Source organism: Hyla sarda, chromosome 9 (assembly GCF_029499605.1).
Source record: "Hyla sarda isolate aHylSar1 chromosome 9, aHylSar1.hap1, whole genome shotgun sequence".
Classification (NCBI taxonomy): domain Eukaryota; kingdom Metazoa; phylum Chordata; class Amphibia; order Anura; family Hylidae; genus Hyla; species Hyla sarda.
In genome coordinates this window covers 91,454,138-91,466,212 of record NC_079197.1, presented here as the reverse complement: position 1 = coordinate 91,466,212, position 12,075 = coordinate 91,454,138, and the positions used below count along the sequence as shown (strand labels likewise).

The 12,075-nt window shown below is 40.1% G+C and overlaps 1 protein-coding gene and 1 long non-coding RNA gene across 5 annotated transcripts in view; one reads left to right on the top strand and one right to left on the bottom strand.

Moving 5' to 3' along the window:
- Positions 1 to 11,880, top strand: part of LOC130291195 (uncharacterized) — a 103,878-nt gene extending 91,998 nt beyond the window's left edge. Inside the window, exons 3-5 of the long non-coding RNA XR_008847818.1 lie at positions 7,388 to 7,484; positions 9,766 to 9,806; positions 11,791 to 11,880. This is a non-coding gene — a long non-coding RNA (uncharacterized LOC130291195). The remainder of the gene's footprint in view (positions 1 to 7,387; positions 7,485 to 9,765; positions 9,807 to 11,790) is intronic.
- Positions 1 to 12,075, bottom strand: part of GRIA3 (glutamate ionotropic receptor AMPA type subunit 3) — a 386,650-nt gene that overhangs the window by 97,420 nt on the left and 277,155 nt on the right. For all 4 annotated transcript variants that reach the window (XR_008847817.1, XR_008847815.1, XR_008847816.1 and 1 more), the window contains exon 6: positions 5,198 to 5,359. Coding sequence is in view for 1 of the 4 variants with exons in the window: in XM_056539722.1 (XP_056395697.1) it covers positions 5,198 to 5,359 (162 nt within the window). In the remaining 3 variants the exon portion in view is untranslated. The remainder of the gene's footprint in view (positions 1 to 5,197; positions 5,360 to 12,075) is intronic.

Genomic DNA, 12,075 nt, shown 5'->3' with positions numbered 1-12,075 from the left:
TGTCGTTTTCAAAATGGGGTCACATGTGGGTATTTATTTTTTTGGGTTTATGTCAGAACCGCTGTAAAATCACCCACCCCTGTGCAAATCACCAATTTAGGCCTCAAATGTACATTGTGCGCTCTCACTCCTGAGCCTTGCTGTGCGTCCGCAGAACATTTTACGCCCACATATGGGGTATTTCTGTACTCAGGAGAAATTGTGTTACAAATTTTGGGGGTCTTTTTTTCCTTTTACCTCTTGTGAAAATAAAAAGTAAAGGACAACACCAGTTTGTGTAGACCCCAACTTTTCTTTTTCATAAGGGGTAAAAGGAAAAAAAGCCCCCAAAATTAGTAGTGCAATTTCTCCCGAGTACGGAGATACCCCATATGTGGCCCTAAACTGTTTCCCTGAAATATGACAGGGCTCTGAAGTGAGAGAGCGCCATGCGCATTTGAGGACTAAATTAGGGATTGCACAGGGGTGGACATAGGGGTATTCTACGCCAGTGATTCCCAAACAGGGTGCCTCCAGCTGTTGCTAAACTCCCAGCATACCTGGACAGTCAGTGGCTGTCCGGAAATGCTTTGAGTTGTTGTTTTGCAACAGCTGGAGGCTCTGTTTTGGAAACACTGCCGAACAATACGTTTTTTATTTTTATTGGGGGGACAGTGTAAGGGGGTGTATATGTAGTGTTTTACCCTTTATTATGTGTTAGTGTAGTGTTTTTAGGGTACGTTCACACTGGCAGAGGTTTACAGTGAATTTACCGCTAGGAGTTTGCGCTGCGGCGAAAAATTTGCCGCAGCTCATACTTGAAGTAGTAAACTTAATATAAACCCGCCAGTGTGAATGTACCCTGTACGTTCACATGGGGGGGCAAACCTCCAGCTGTTTCAAAAGTACAACTCCCAGCATGTACTGACAGACCGTGCATGCTGGGAGTTGTACTTTTGCAACAACTGGAGGCACACTGGTTGGAAAAATTTCAGTTAGGTTCTGTTACCTAACTCAGTATTTTCCAACCAGTGTGCCTCCAGCTGTTGCATAAGTTCAACTCCCTCCCAGCATGTACTGATCGCCGAAAGGCATGCTGGGAGATGTAGTTATGCAACAGCTGGAGGTACTCAACTACAACTCCCAGCATGCAGAGACAGCTGTTTGCTCTTTAGGCATGCTGGGAGTTGCAGTTTTGCAACATCTGGGGAGCTATAGTTTAGAGACCACTGCACAGTGGTCTCCAAACTGTGGACCTCCAGATGTTGCAAAACTACAACTCCCAGCATGCCCAGACAGCAAACTGCTGTGTGAGCATGCTATCAGTTGTAGTTTTGCAAGATCTGGAGGTGCACAGTATAGAGATCACTGTGCAGTGGTCTCAAACTGTAGACCTCCAGCTGTTGCAAAACTGCAACTCCCAGCATGCCTAAACAGCTCTCTGGGCATGCTGGGAGTTGTAGTTTTGCAACATCTGGAGGGTTACAGTTTAGAGACCACTATAGTGGTCTCAGACTGTAGCCCTCCAGATGCTGCTAAGTAACTCACCGGCTTCCGTCGGATCCAGGGAGCTGCGTCGCCGTCCTCTTCTTCTGCCGATCGTCGCCTGCTGCCGCCGCCGATCGTCACTTGCTGCTGTCGCCGATGGGTAAGTGGATCTTCGGTGCCGGTCCCTGTCGGTTTCCCCGTCCTGCCCCGCCTATTGCAGAACGGGGAAACCGAAAGTTAAGCCCCCTGCCACCGATCTGCTATTGGTGGTCGCGTCTAGACCAGCTGACCGCGTGCACTGACGTCACACGCCACCGGGTGCAAGCGGCGACAGCGCTGACTGAGAGTGGGACGAACAGACTGGAGGGACAGCTTCCCCATAGCGGCTAGACTCCGTTATATGGGTGTCGCCGCCTCGGAAACCGAGAATATTTAACCGACGCTACACCTCCACCAAAATCCAGGAGTGGTGAGTGGCACGAAGTGCCAAATTTTCCTTCTGACAGGATCGCTGAATCTGGACATGTCTCTATAGATTGGATATAATTTCATTTTACAGATTTGAATTTGGATTTATTTTTCGTGGCCATATGAATATTACTTTACAGGAATAGTTACATCTATTGGATCAGATACATTTGTTTACAGGATAAATTGAACTGAACTGAAATATCATAAACCTAATCTTGCAATAATATATTCGGGACAATATACCATTCATTTTGACTATTTTTTCTATAGGTCATCCAGTCTGAGGGATCATTTTTCATAGCAGGTGGACTGAATTTTTAGTAATTGCATTTTTAGTAATTGCATTTTATCTGTACTTATCTTATCATATCTATTATACTGATATTGGTATTCTGGAGTCAGCCTATTAACCACAAGGGCCCTGTGGGGGCAGATTTCCAGATATTGCATATCCATTATTTTCATATTTTTATATTAAATAGCCGATTCTATCATACCAGCTGGCAGTCTCTTATATGACATAGTGTCGAATGTCTATTGCACACTCATTATTGATGATAAGACACTGAGGACTAAGAAGTGTTTTCCTTGATCCAATTTTGTATTTTTAACCCTTGAGTGAGGGTTACTTAGTTAACCTCGTGCCTTTTGCTGTGAGCTCCACTTGCCCTTTTCCATTTTTTAAAATACAATATAACCTTGGCACAAGCAAATATCTTCTATTGCCAGACAGACCTAAAAGACAATATCAAGTCTAACAGAGTAATGGTAACATCAAAATATCATCATGTTCATTGGAGCTGACAGTGTATAAAGAATTAATGATACTTTCATGCTTTATAGCTTCCTGAAAGATTTCTTAAAATCTTAAGTTATGTGACTCCTTGTCCTTAAAGGGGTACTCCGGTGGAAGACTTTTTTTTTTTTAAATCAACTGGTGCCAGAATTTTAAACAGATTTGTAAATGACTTCTATTAAAAAATCTCAATCCTTTCAATACTTATTAGCTGCTGAATACTACAGAGGAAATTCTTTTCTTTTTGGAACACAGAGCTCTCTTCTGACATCATGAGCACAGTGCTCTGTGCTGACATCTCTGTCCATTTTAAGAACTGTCCAGAGTAGGAGAAAATCCCCATAGCAAACATATGCTGCTCTGGACAGTTCCTAATATGGACAGAGATGTCAGCAGAGAGCACTGTGTTCCAAAGAGAAAATTTCCTCTGTAGTATTCAGCAGCTAATAATTAATAAAATAATTAAGATTTTTTAATAGAAGTAATTTACAAATCTGTTTAACTTTCTGGCACCAGTTGATTTAAAAAAAAAAAAAAAGTTTTCCATCGGAGCACCCCTTTAAGGCGGTTATACCATTGTAAGAGGTTGTTCAAAGTATGAAAAAAGAACAGCTAGAAGTGTAAAATTAGGAACTATCACCTTGCCTGGTCCAGCATTATTGCTCCGTTCTCCCCTGCTGCTTTTGTTTATATAGAGTAACTTGATTACATATTGTCCTGCCTCTCCTGTTGATGGTCCGATCCTGCTGCAGCCTCAGTGATTGGCTGCAGCAGGATCAGATTGTCAATGTCAGAGCAGGGAGAGCACATCATAGAGGTGAGTAAGCAAAAGTATCGGGGTAGAACAGAGAGCCAATGCTAGACCAAGAGAGATGAGTATGTCATAGTTAGTTATTTTACACCTTGAGCTTACTGTTGCTAAATGTATACATTAATTGGAGAATCCCTTTAAACTAGCACTACTTAAAGCAGCAGTGCACTTCAAATACTGTCAAGTGTGTTCTCTCTATGTCCCACATCAGTGAATAGAGCCACAGGCAGGCAAGCACACTGCTGCTCCGCTCTGCTGCTTGCATCTGAGTGTGTGCTGAGAAGAAAGTATACTGCATATGCCACCTGCTCAGTATCTAATTTTCATGGTGCCCCAGTATATAGTGCTTGTAAACTATGTAGAGGAGCAGGAACTATTGTCATTTTGACATGAGTCCCTGCTACTCTTCATTAAGCAGCAAGGCAGTAAATGGTGATGACATTGATGCTGAATGCCTGGCCCAGGGGTTGTAGGGTGTATTATGAGTTAGCCTTTTGAATCCAAAAATAATTTGATAGTAGATTTAAGCGAAACCTCCCAAAATTAAGTTTGGGAAGTTTATTCATCTTTAGGCCATGTTCACATGGCATAAAATGTGCGGAATGTCTGCATGGAAAACAGCTGCGGAGATACTGCACATTTGAGAAATCCAATAGGTGCTAGGACCGCTTGGAAATGTGCCATATCATAGATACCAATTAATTTCCGAGCTAAATCCGTAGAAAGAACAGACATACTGTATCTATTCTTTCTGCAGATGCTGGAATTGGGATTTCTGTGGAAAGTTCACCATGTACACAGTGCAGCAGAATCCTATTGAAATCAATGGGACTCTGCTGCAGCGGAATGTTCATGTGAAATATTCCTGCAGAATTCCGCATGAACATTCTGCTGTGTGAACATACACTTACAGATTTTCAGTTCTTTCAATGATCAGGTGGTACCACTGGTCAGATTCCCAAAAATCCCACATTTACCCATCCTGGGGAGAGGTCATTAATGGTAACAGGAAATAATAAATGTCATTTTTATAAAACTTTGAACTATTCTCTTTATATATACATTTATACTCCATACATAGTTTAATAAATACAAAGTAATTTCAAGGCCAAGGACTGACAATAAAACAATGAAAAGCATTTGTTTAAGGTGTCATTCACACACTTGTATTGCAACGCAGAATAACCTTATGCAGAGAGCCGTAACTGTTATCGCCCATAGAAGTTTATGTGACTACAGGATTTCCTTTCAGCCAGTTTCCATAAGAATCTGACAGAAGAGAAATCTTGGAGGCATTCTCCTTTAGAATTTAACTCCATAGTAGGGTGCTGTAGGCAGACAACATATGGTGGTACACAGAGCTAAAACTGCTGGAACTCTGCGTGCCATTGTAAGACTTAGTACACATAATTCTGCCATGAAGTCTGCATAAAGTCTTACATGTATTATTTAAGTGATATGAAACCGATATTGTGAGGATTACATGTAAAACGGCATACTCATTTTACATGATTGTATGTGTGTTTTAATGGCATGTATTGTATACATTGTAAATGTATCAATAGGAATCTATAGTAGTTGTCGGTAGTGGTCAAATAGTGAATACAGTTATTTCTTTTAGATAACTGTGTGTACACGGGAGCCCACCATACCTTTAATGGTATATTTCTTGCTTCAGGAAATTCTCTCTCATCCAGACGGATCCATCTCTGTAGAAACTGCTGAACTAGAGGGTTTTCATTATTGACAATCTGAAATCCAGTAACATTGGCTCCACCATGCATGACTCTTTCCAGAGATATACTTGTAAATCCCTGTGTGGATACAAAATAAAATAATTGTAATTAATTATTCACTTGGATTATTTTGGTGTAAATTTCAAGTCTGATAAGTAGCTAGGAAGCTCTGCAAATGCTTTTATACTATTACGATATAAGCCAGATGGATGTTTAGCATATGAGCCAGGTTGCAGTGTTTCTGAGGGACATTACTATCGGTTAACCAAGCTTTAAACTATTTCTTGTCCACACATATAAAATCTGCTAGGCATGATCTGCCAAGCCTAGAGCTGGGTCTAAATAGGTCAATGATGCAATAAAAATTCTGGCTAGACTTCCAATGCATTCTGTGATCCAGCTTTGAACAGACCTGTGTGTTGTGTCAAACTCCAGTCCAGCTTCTCTACTGTATTCTCATTATGCTCTGTTCTCCAGCACATTACAGTTTGACACTAGAATCTATAAATGCTACTATGTGTGGCTTTATTACATACCCCTTAAAGGAATAGTCCAGAGGGAAAAAAGGTATTTTCAAATCAACTGGTGCCAAAAAGATACAGTTTGGTACCTGTATGTAAAATATTCAAGTCTACCAGTAATCATCAGCTATTGTATGCCCTGGAGAAAGTCATATAGTTCTTTCCAGTCAATAATTTTGCTCCCTGCTGCCACCTTTGTCAGTGTCAGGAACAGAGCAGAATAATATTGGTCTAAGGTTTGCTCCTGCTCTCAACAGTTCCTGACATGGACAGAGGTGGCAGCAGGAAGCTATGGGGCAGACTGAAACGAGTTACAGCAGCTGATAAGTACTGGAAGGCTTCATTTTTGTTTTAACTTTCCAGCACTAGTTAATTTTAAAACTGTATTTCTCTGGAATATACCCTTAACGCATAGATCTGATCAGCCAATCATACGGCAGCAAATGTCCACATGCAATGCATAAATGCATGAAGATAAGGCCAAAGTTTTTTTTTTGTTCAATTATATAAGTGATTTTGATCATAAAATGATAGATTCTGGTGTTCATATCCCAAATCGCATGAAATGTTGATGCCCAACAATCTCACAAGTTGACAGGTTGGTAAATATAATATGCAAGATAGAGTAAGCTCCAGAATTGTGAGGAATATGTCTTGATTAGGTCATAGGAGAATGGTCCTCCTGGTTCAGACCTTACACAGTTTTTTCCCTTCACTTTCTTGGCTGTCTGAAAGTGTATGTAAAACTTATAAGAGAACAGAGCAACGCTGCAATTCCTTGCTAAGTGTATGATTAGGGGGGCACTGTGCAGATGAAACCAGTGAAGGGCATGCTGAATTTCTGTTATTCTCAGGAATGATAGGGATTCCAGAATTCAAGATCCCACCAATCATAAACTAAGGGCATGTTCCAGCAATATAAATACCTTATTAGACAGGAAACCTTTTAAATAGACATAACATTAATTGGTCAACCAAATATCAAAAATTAAATGCAAGTAAAAATGTCCCGGCAGCTCTGTGAAATTAAGTAAAAACAACTAACCTTCCAAATTCAGGACCTGGAAAAGTGTCTACTTCCCTCACAAGTGTCTAGAAAAAGTGTATGTGATAGAGCTTTTCCCACCACAGCAGAGCTGCGCAAAATGCATCATCCTGCTGCACCTTCTTGATAAATAAGATGCACGCTAGTCAAACCCACCACCCAAATAAATGTGGGAAAATAGCTCTACCATAGACGATCTTTGATAAATCTGGACCATAATGTATTTTTATTTTCATTTTTGTTTTCAATTTCACATTTATTTATTAAACTTCTATTTTTATTTTACTTTTAATATATTTTTGTTATTATTATTATTAAAATTTTTTATTTAATTTTTATTTCTATATTTTTTCACTTTTTTCATTTTGTGTATAATTATTAGTATTTTTACACCCCATCAACATTCATACCACCTTATGGTGTTCACACCTTTATCTCCACCTCCATTCACATACTCACCACATTCCCATCTTACCTAAACATACTATAGAGCTTTAATTTGTACTGATCACTTTGACTTTATTATTTGTCTTTATACAGTTGTTCCTCAAGTTAAAATATGAATTGGTTCCAGGACGACCATTGTATATTGAAGCCAATGTACTGTATATTGAGACCATAACTCTATGGAAACCAGGTAATTGTTTCTGAAGCCACCAAAATGTCATCCAAAAATAGGAAAATGACTAATAGTAATAAAACAAGTCGTTACATGTAAAAGTAAGAAAGATCTGCTGGAAGCTGTAAATCACTGTCTATATAGAGGACAGGAGCTTCTTCAGGGTCCTGAACTGTACATGCAATGTCCTGAAAAAGTAAAATGGAGCCCCCTTACTTGGTGTCCAAAGGAGCAGCTAACAGTGGCATAGGTTAAGAGTAGTACAGAACATGTAACACCTCCCTGTTCTGTAGGGGGTGCTACCAGACTGAAATTCAGTGCATACACTTCAGGTAATACAGGTGTTTTACCAGTGAATGCCCATTCTAACTGGTCAGTTCTCCCAGCCATTGACATGTTTCGCAGATCTGGACTGTCCGTAGCATTGTATGTTGAATCTGGTTTCAAGTTACAATGGTCCAGAGAAGACCATTGTATGTAGAAACTTTTGTATGCTGAGGCCATTGTAAGTTGAGGGATCACTGTATATATGCGTAAACGCACACATCGAACACTAGCTTCTAATCCTTACATTTACAATACGAGTCTTTGAGCCGCAGCACATCTGGTTGTGCTTAACTAAGAAATATACCATAGGAATGATTCAGTGAGTTATATACAATCTCATCCTTATACCATGTGAGAAGGTGAAGAGGATAATAGTGGACAGTCGATTTGTGTCACCAAGGCGCCTGGTCTTGGTAAAGTAAGAGCCGGTATTTATTCAGTGTCTGTGCTACGATGAAGATTGACACTGTGGCCGTAGTATGGCTGGAAGGCGAATCCGGGATGGCTCTTACAGGGAATGGTCAAGTATAGGGTGGGGGCCATTCACCACAATCCAGGCCGCCTTTTGTTGGCCTTAAAGGCAGCTTGCTTCACCAGCTGTGAGGGATTTTGCATGTTGGAGCTCACTCTGCCAGAGTGGCATTTGCTCCAAGTTTGGAAGCTGGTGAGCAGCCTGCCTGGAGGCCTGGAAAAGACTTGCTTATTGCTGTATAGCATGGACTCAGGTGTGAACTAACACCTAAGGAACGCAGGTGGACTTTGCTACTTTTTCTTTGAACTGCATCTAAGACCATTTTTGCTGTTTGTCAAGTGTGAATAAAACACTGAACTTTGATTGAAAAGTACTGTTTCCTTGCCTCTGTACTGAAACTGCACCTATCTGCAAGAGCGATTGGCAAGAGTACAATCTTGCCAAGAACCAAGCCTGGGAGAACCCGTTGGAGTTGTTGCTAGGGGCAACAAACCTGCCGACAAGTGACTGTCAGTACGGCGGGTGTGTTTCTCCAGTGAGTCAAGGCAAAGAAGTGTTCCAGTGTCTGCAGTGATTCAGTGTCTGCAGTCTTGCCAAGATGGAGGCTGTCATAAAAGCACTCATTAAGGCCAACTTGCAACAGCGGGAGACCAACAAGCAACAGCAGGAGTCCACCAAGCATTAGCAGGAAACCAACCAGCTGCTGTTACAGCACGTGATGTGGTCCACAACAAGGAAATAATTCTACCGCTGTACAAATCACTAGACAGACCACACATAGAATATTGTGTACAGTACTGGGCACCAGAGTACAAGAAAAATATAGTGGAGCTGGAGAGAGTTCAAAGACGGGTAACCAGAGTAATAAGGGGAATGGGAGGACTACAGTACCCAGAAAGATTATCAGAATTGGGGTTATTTCGTTTTATAAAAACGAAGGCTTAAGGACAACCTCATAACTATGTATAAATATATCAGGGGACCTTACAGAGATCTCTCCCATGATTTATTTATACTCAGGACTGTATCTATAAAAGGGGGCATCTTCTACATTTAGAGGAAAGAAGGTTTCTACACCAGCAGTAAGACTGTGAAATTCTCTCCCTGAGGTGGTGGTTATGGTGAACTCGGTAAAATAATTTAAAAGGGGTCTGGATGCATTTTTGGAAAATAACAACATTACAGGTTATGGATTCTAGATTTATAGGGACAGAAGGTTGATCCAGGGATTTATTCTGATGCCATATTGGGAGTCGGGAAGGAATTTTTATCTCTAGTATGAGTTGTTTTTTTTTTGCCTTCCTCTGGATCAACTCAGTAGGGACTCATTAGGGTTATAGGTTGAACTTAATGAACTCTGGTCTTTTTTCAACCTTATGAACTATGAACTATAACTATGCAGTAACAGAAGATCAGAGCTCTGGATTCTAGATTTACAGGGACAGAAGGTTGATCCAGATAAGCACTATAACTAATTTATGTTGTTGTTCGTTTTCCTAGAAAAACATAATAGCAAGAACATTAAATTACTGTATTAACAAGTAAGTCTTGTATTCATTATAAATCTCTATTAAGTTTTTATCTTCAGCTTTAAGCTTATCGTAAATCTGGCCTGCTGTGTGTGTTTGTGCTCTTGTGTTTTAATAATAATTGAGGTCTCCTTATTTATTTTGAGGATTATAAGAGCTTGCATTTTAATACAGAGGATGCAAAATGTTCTCAAAAACATGCCATTTTCTTGAAATCTACAGTTGAATATTCAGTGTATACACCCCCTTTGTTACCATGGATGCGGTATTAGTCCAAAGGTTTAGTATAAATTTAGATCATAGCAACAGAATATTTTACCTTGTAGTAGAACATTGAGTTCATGTTTCTGTTCACAAATAACACAGATCTTCCACAATGGCATATACGCTATTCAAAATCTTAAAATCTCCTCTGCTTCTACCTCTGCCACTTCTATGACATTTCCCCCATTGATGACATAAGCCAAATGCCGCAGGCTACTATATTTACTCTACTAATACACTTTTGAAATTCAGCCCCTGGGCTCAGATCTTGGAAGACTTCTTTTTCTTTTTGTACAGCAGTGTCTATGAATATTTACAGCAGCTGTACTGAAATGTGTGTATAAAAATAAACTCAACAAAAAGCTGTGGTCCTCAAGGTTTCAGGAGTAAAATCTCTGGAAAAATGGTTGAGACATTAAAAGAACACCGGACACTATAGGACACATACTGGGGAACTAAACTAATTTTTTTTTTTTTTTTTTGTTGCTTACTGGTCACCTTTGTTGTATGGGCTGGGAAGAATAAACAACATCATTACATTATCATGAGAAGATGGGGGTTTAAATGGGCACTGTCAGATACAAAAAAAAGTTTCATATCTTGTACATTTTGACAAAATATTAAAGGGGTATTTCGGCTTTATACATCTTGTCCCCTATCCAAAGGATAGGGGATAAGATGTATGATCGCAAGGGTCCGGCCACTGGGGACTCCGCGATCTCCGTGCAGTCCCAAGACAGGGAGTTGGACGTGGATAGGGGATAAGATGTATAAAGCTGTAATATCCCTTTAACCTTTCTAATATACTTTATAAGAAATATTATTTCCTTTTCATAGAAATCATGGCTTATAAACTGATGGCTGTGTCCAAGCTGAAGCACAGGCATGGACAATGTCCAGTAAGTGAGGGTAGGCTAGCACTCCTCTGTGCTCTCTTCTGTTTGATAGGACAGGAAAGAGCACAGAGGAGTACTATCAGACAGGAGAAAGACCAGTGGAGTACTATCATACAGGAGAGAGACCAGAGGAGTCCTATCATACAGAAGAGAGCACAAAGGAGTACTATCAGACAGGAGACAGCACAGAAGAGTCCTATCAGACAGTAGAGAGAGCAGGGGAGTGCTATCAGACAGGAGAGAGCACAGAAGAGTGCTATCAGACAGGAGAGAGCACAAACAAGTCCTATCAGACAGGAGAGAGCACAGAGGAGTACTATCAGACAGGAAAGAGCACAGAGGAGTCCTATCAGACAGGAAAGAGTACAGGGGAGTATTATCAGACAGGAGAGAGCACAGAGGTGTACTATCAGACAGGAAAGAGCACAGAGGAATACTATCAGACAGGAGAGAACACAGAGGAGTGCTATCAGACAGGAGAGAGCACAGAGGAGTCCTATCAGACAGCAGAGAGCACAGAGGAGTCCTATCAGACAGCACAGAGGAGTGCTAGCTCACCCAAACTTACCCATACTGTGCTTTAGCTTGGACAAAGCCATGCTTTTATAAGCCATGATTTCTATAAAAAGGAAATAACATTTCTTATGAAGTATATTAGAAAGGTTAATGTTTTGCCAAAATGTACAACATATAAAAACATTTGAATCTGACAGTGCCCATTTAAGCCCTAAATGACCAAGCCCGTTTTATACTTATCCTTAGTTTTTATTTTTCTGCTTTCATTTTTTCCTCTTCACCTTTTAAGAGACATAACTATTTTCTTTTTCCATTCACAGAGCCTCAAGAGAGCTTGTTGACTGGACCAATTGTACTTAGCAAGGAGACCTTTCAATCTACCATAAAATTCATGGCACAACCATTAAAATATAATTTGTGGGGAAAATGTAAAGAGTTGCATTTTTTGGAGCGAATATCATGCTGCATTTCTCAGCACTGTTTAAACATTGCCCATTGAAGTTAAGTGAAGTTGGAGACCACCAGATTTCTTTTTAGGTTTCATTTGAATCTTATTTTTACACTATGTGAATATACCCTTAGACTTTTAATATTTAGAACTAAAA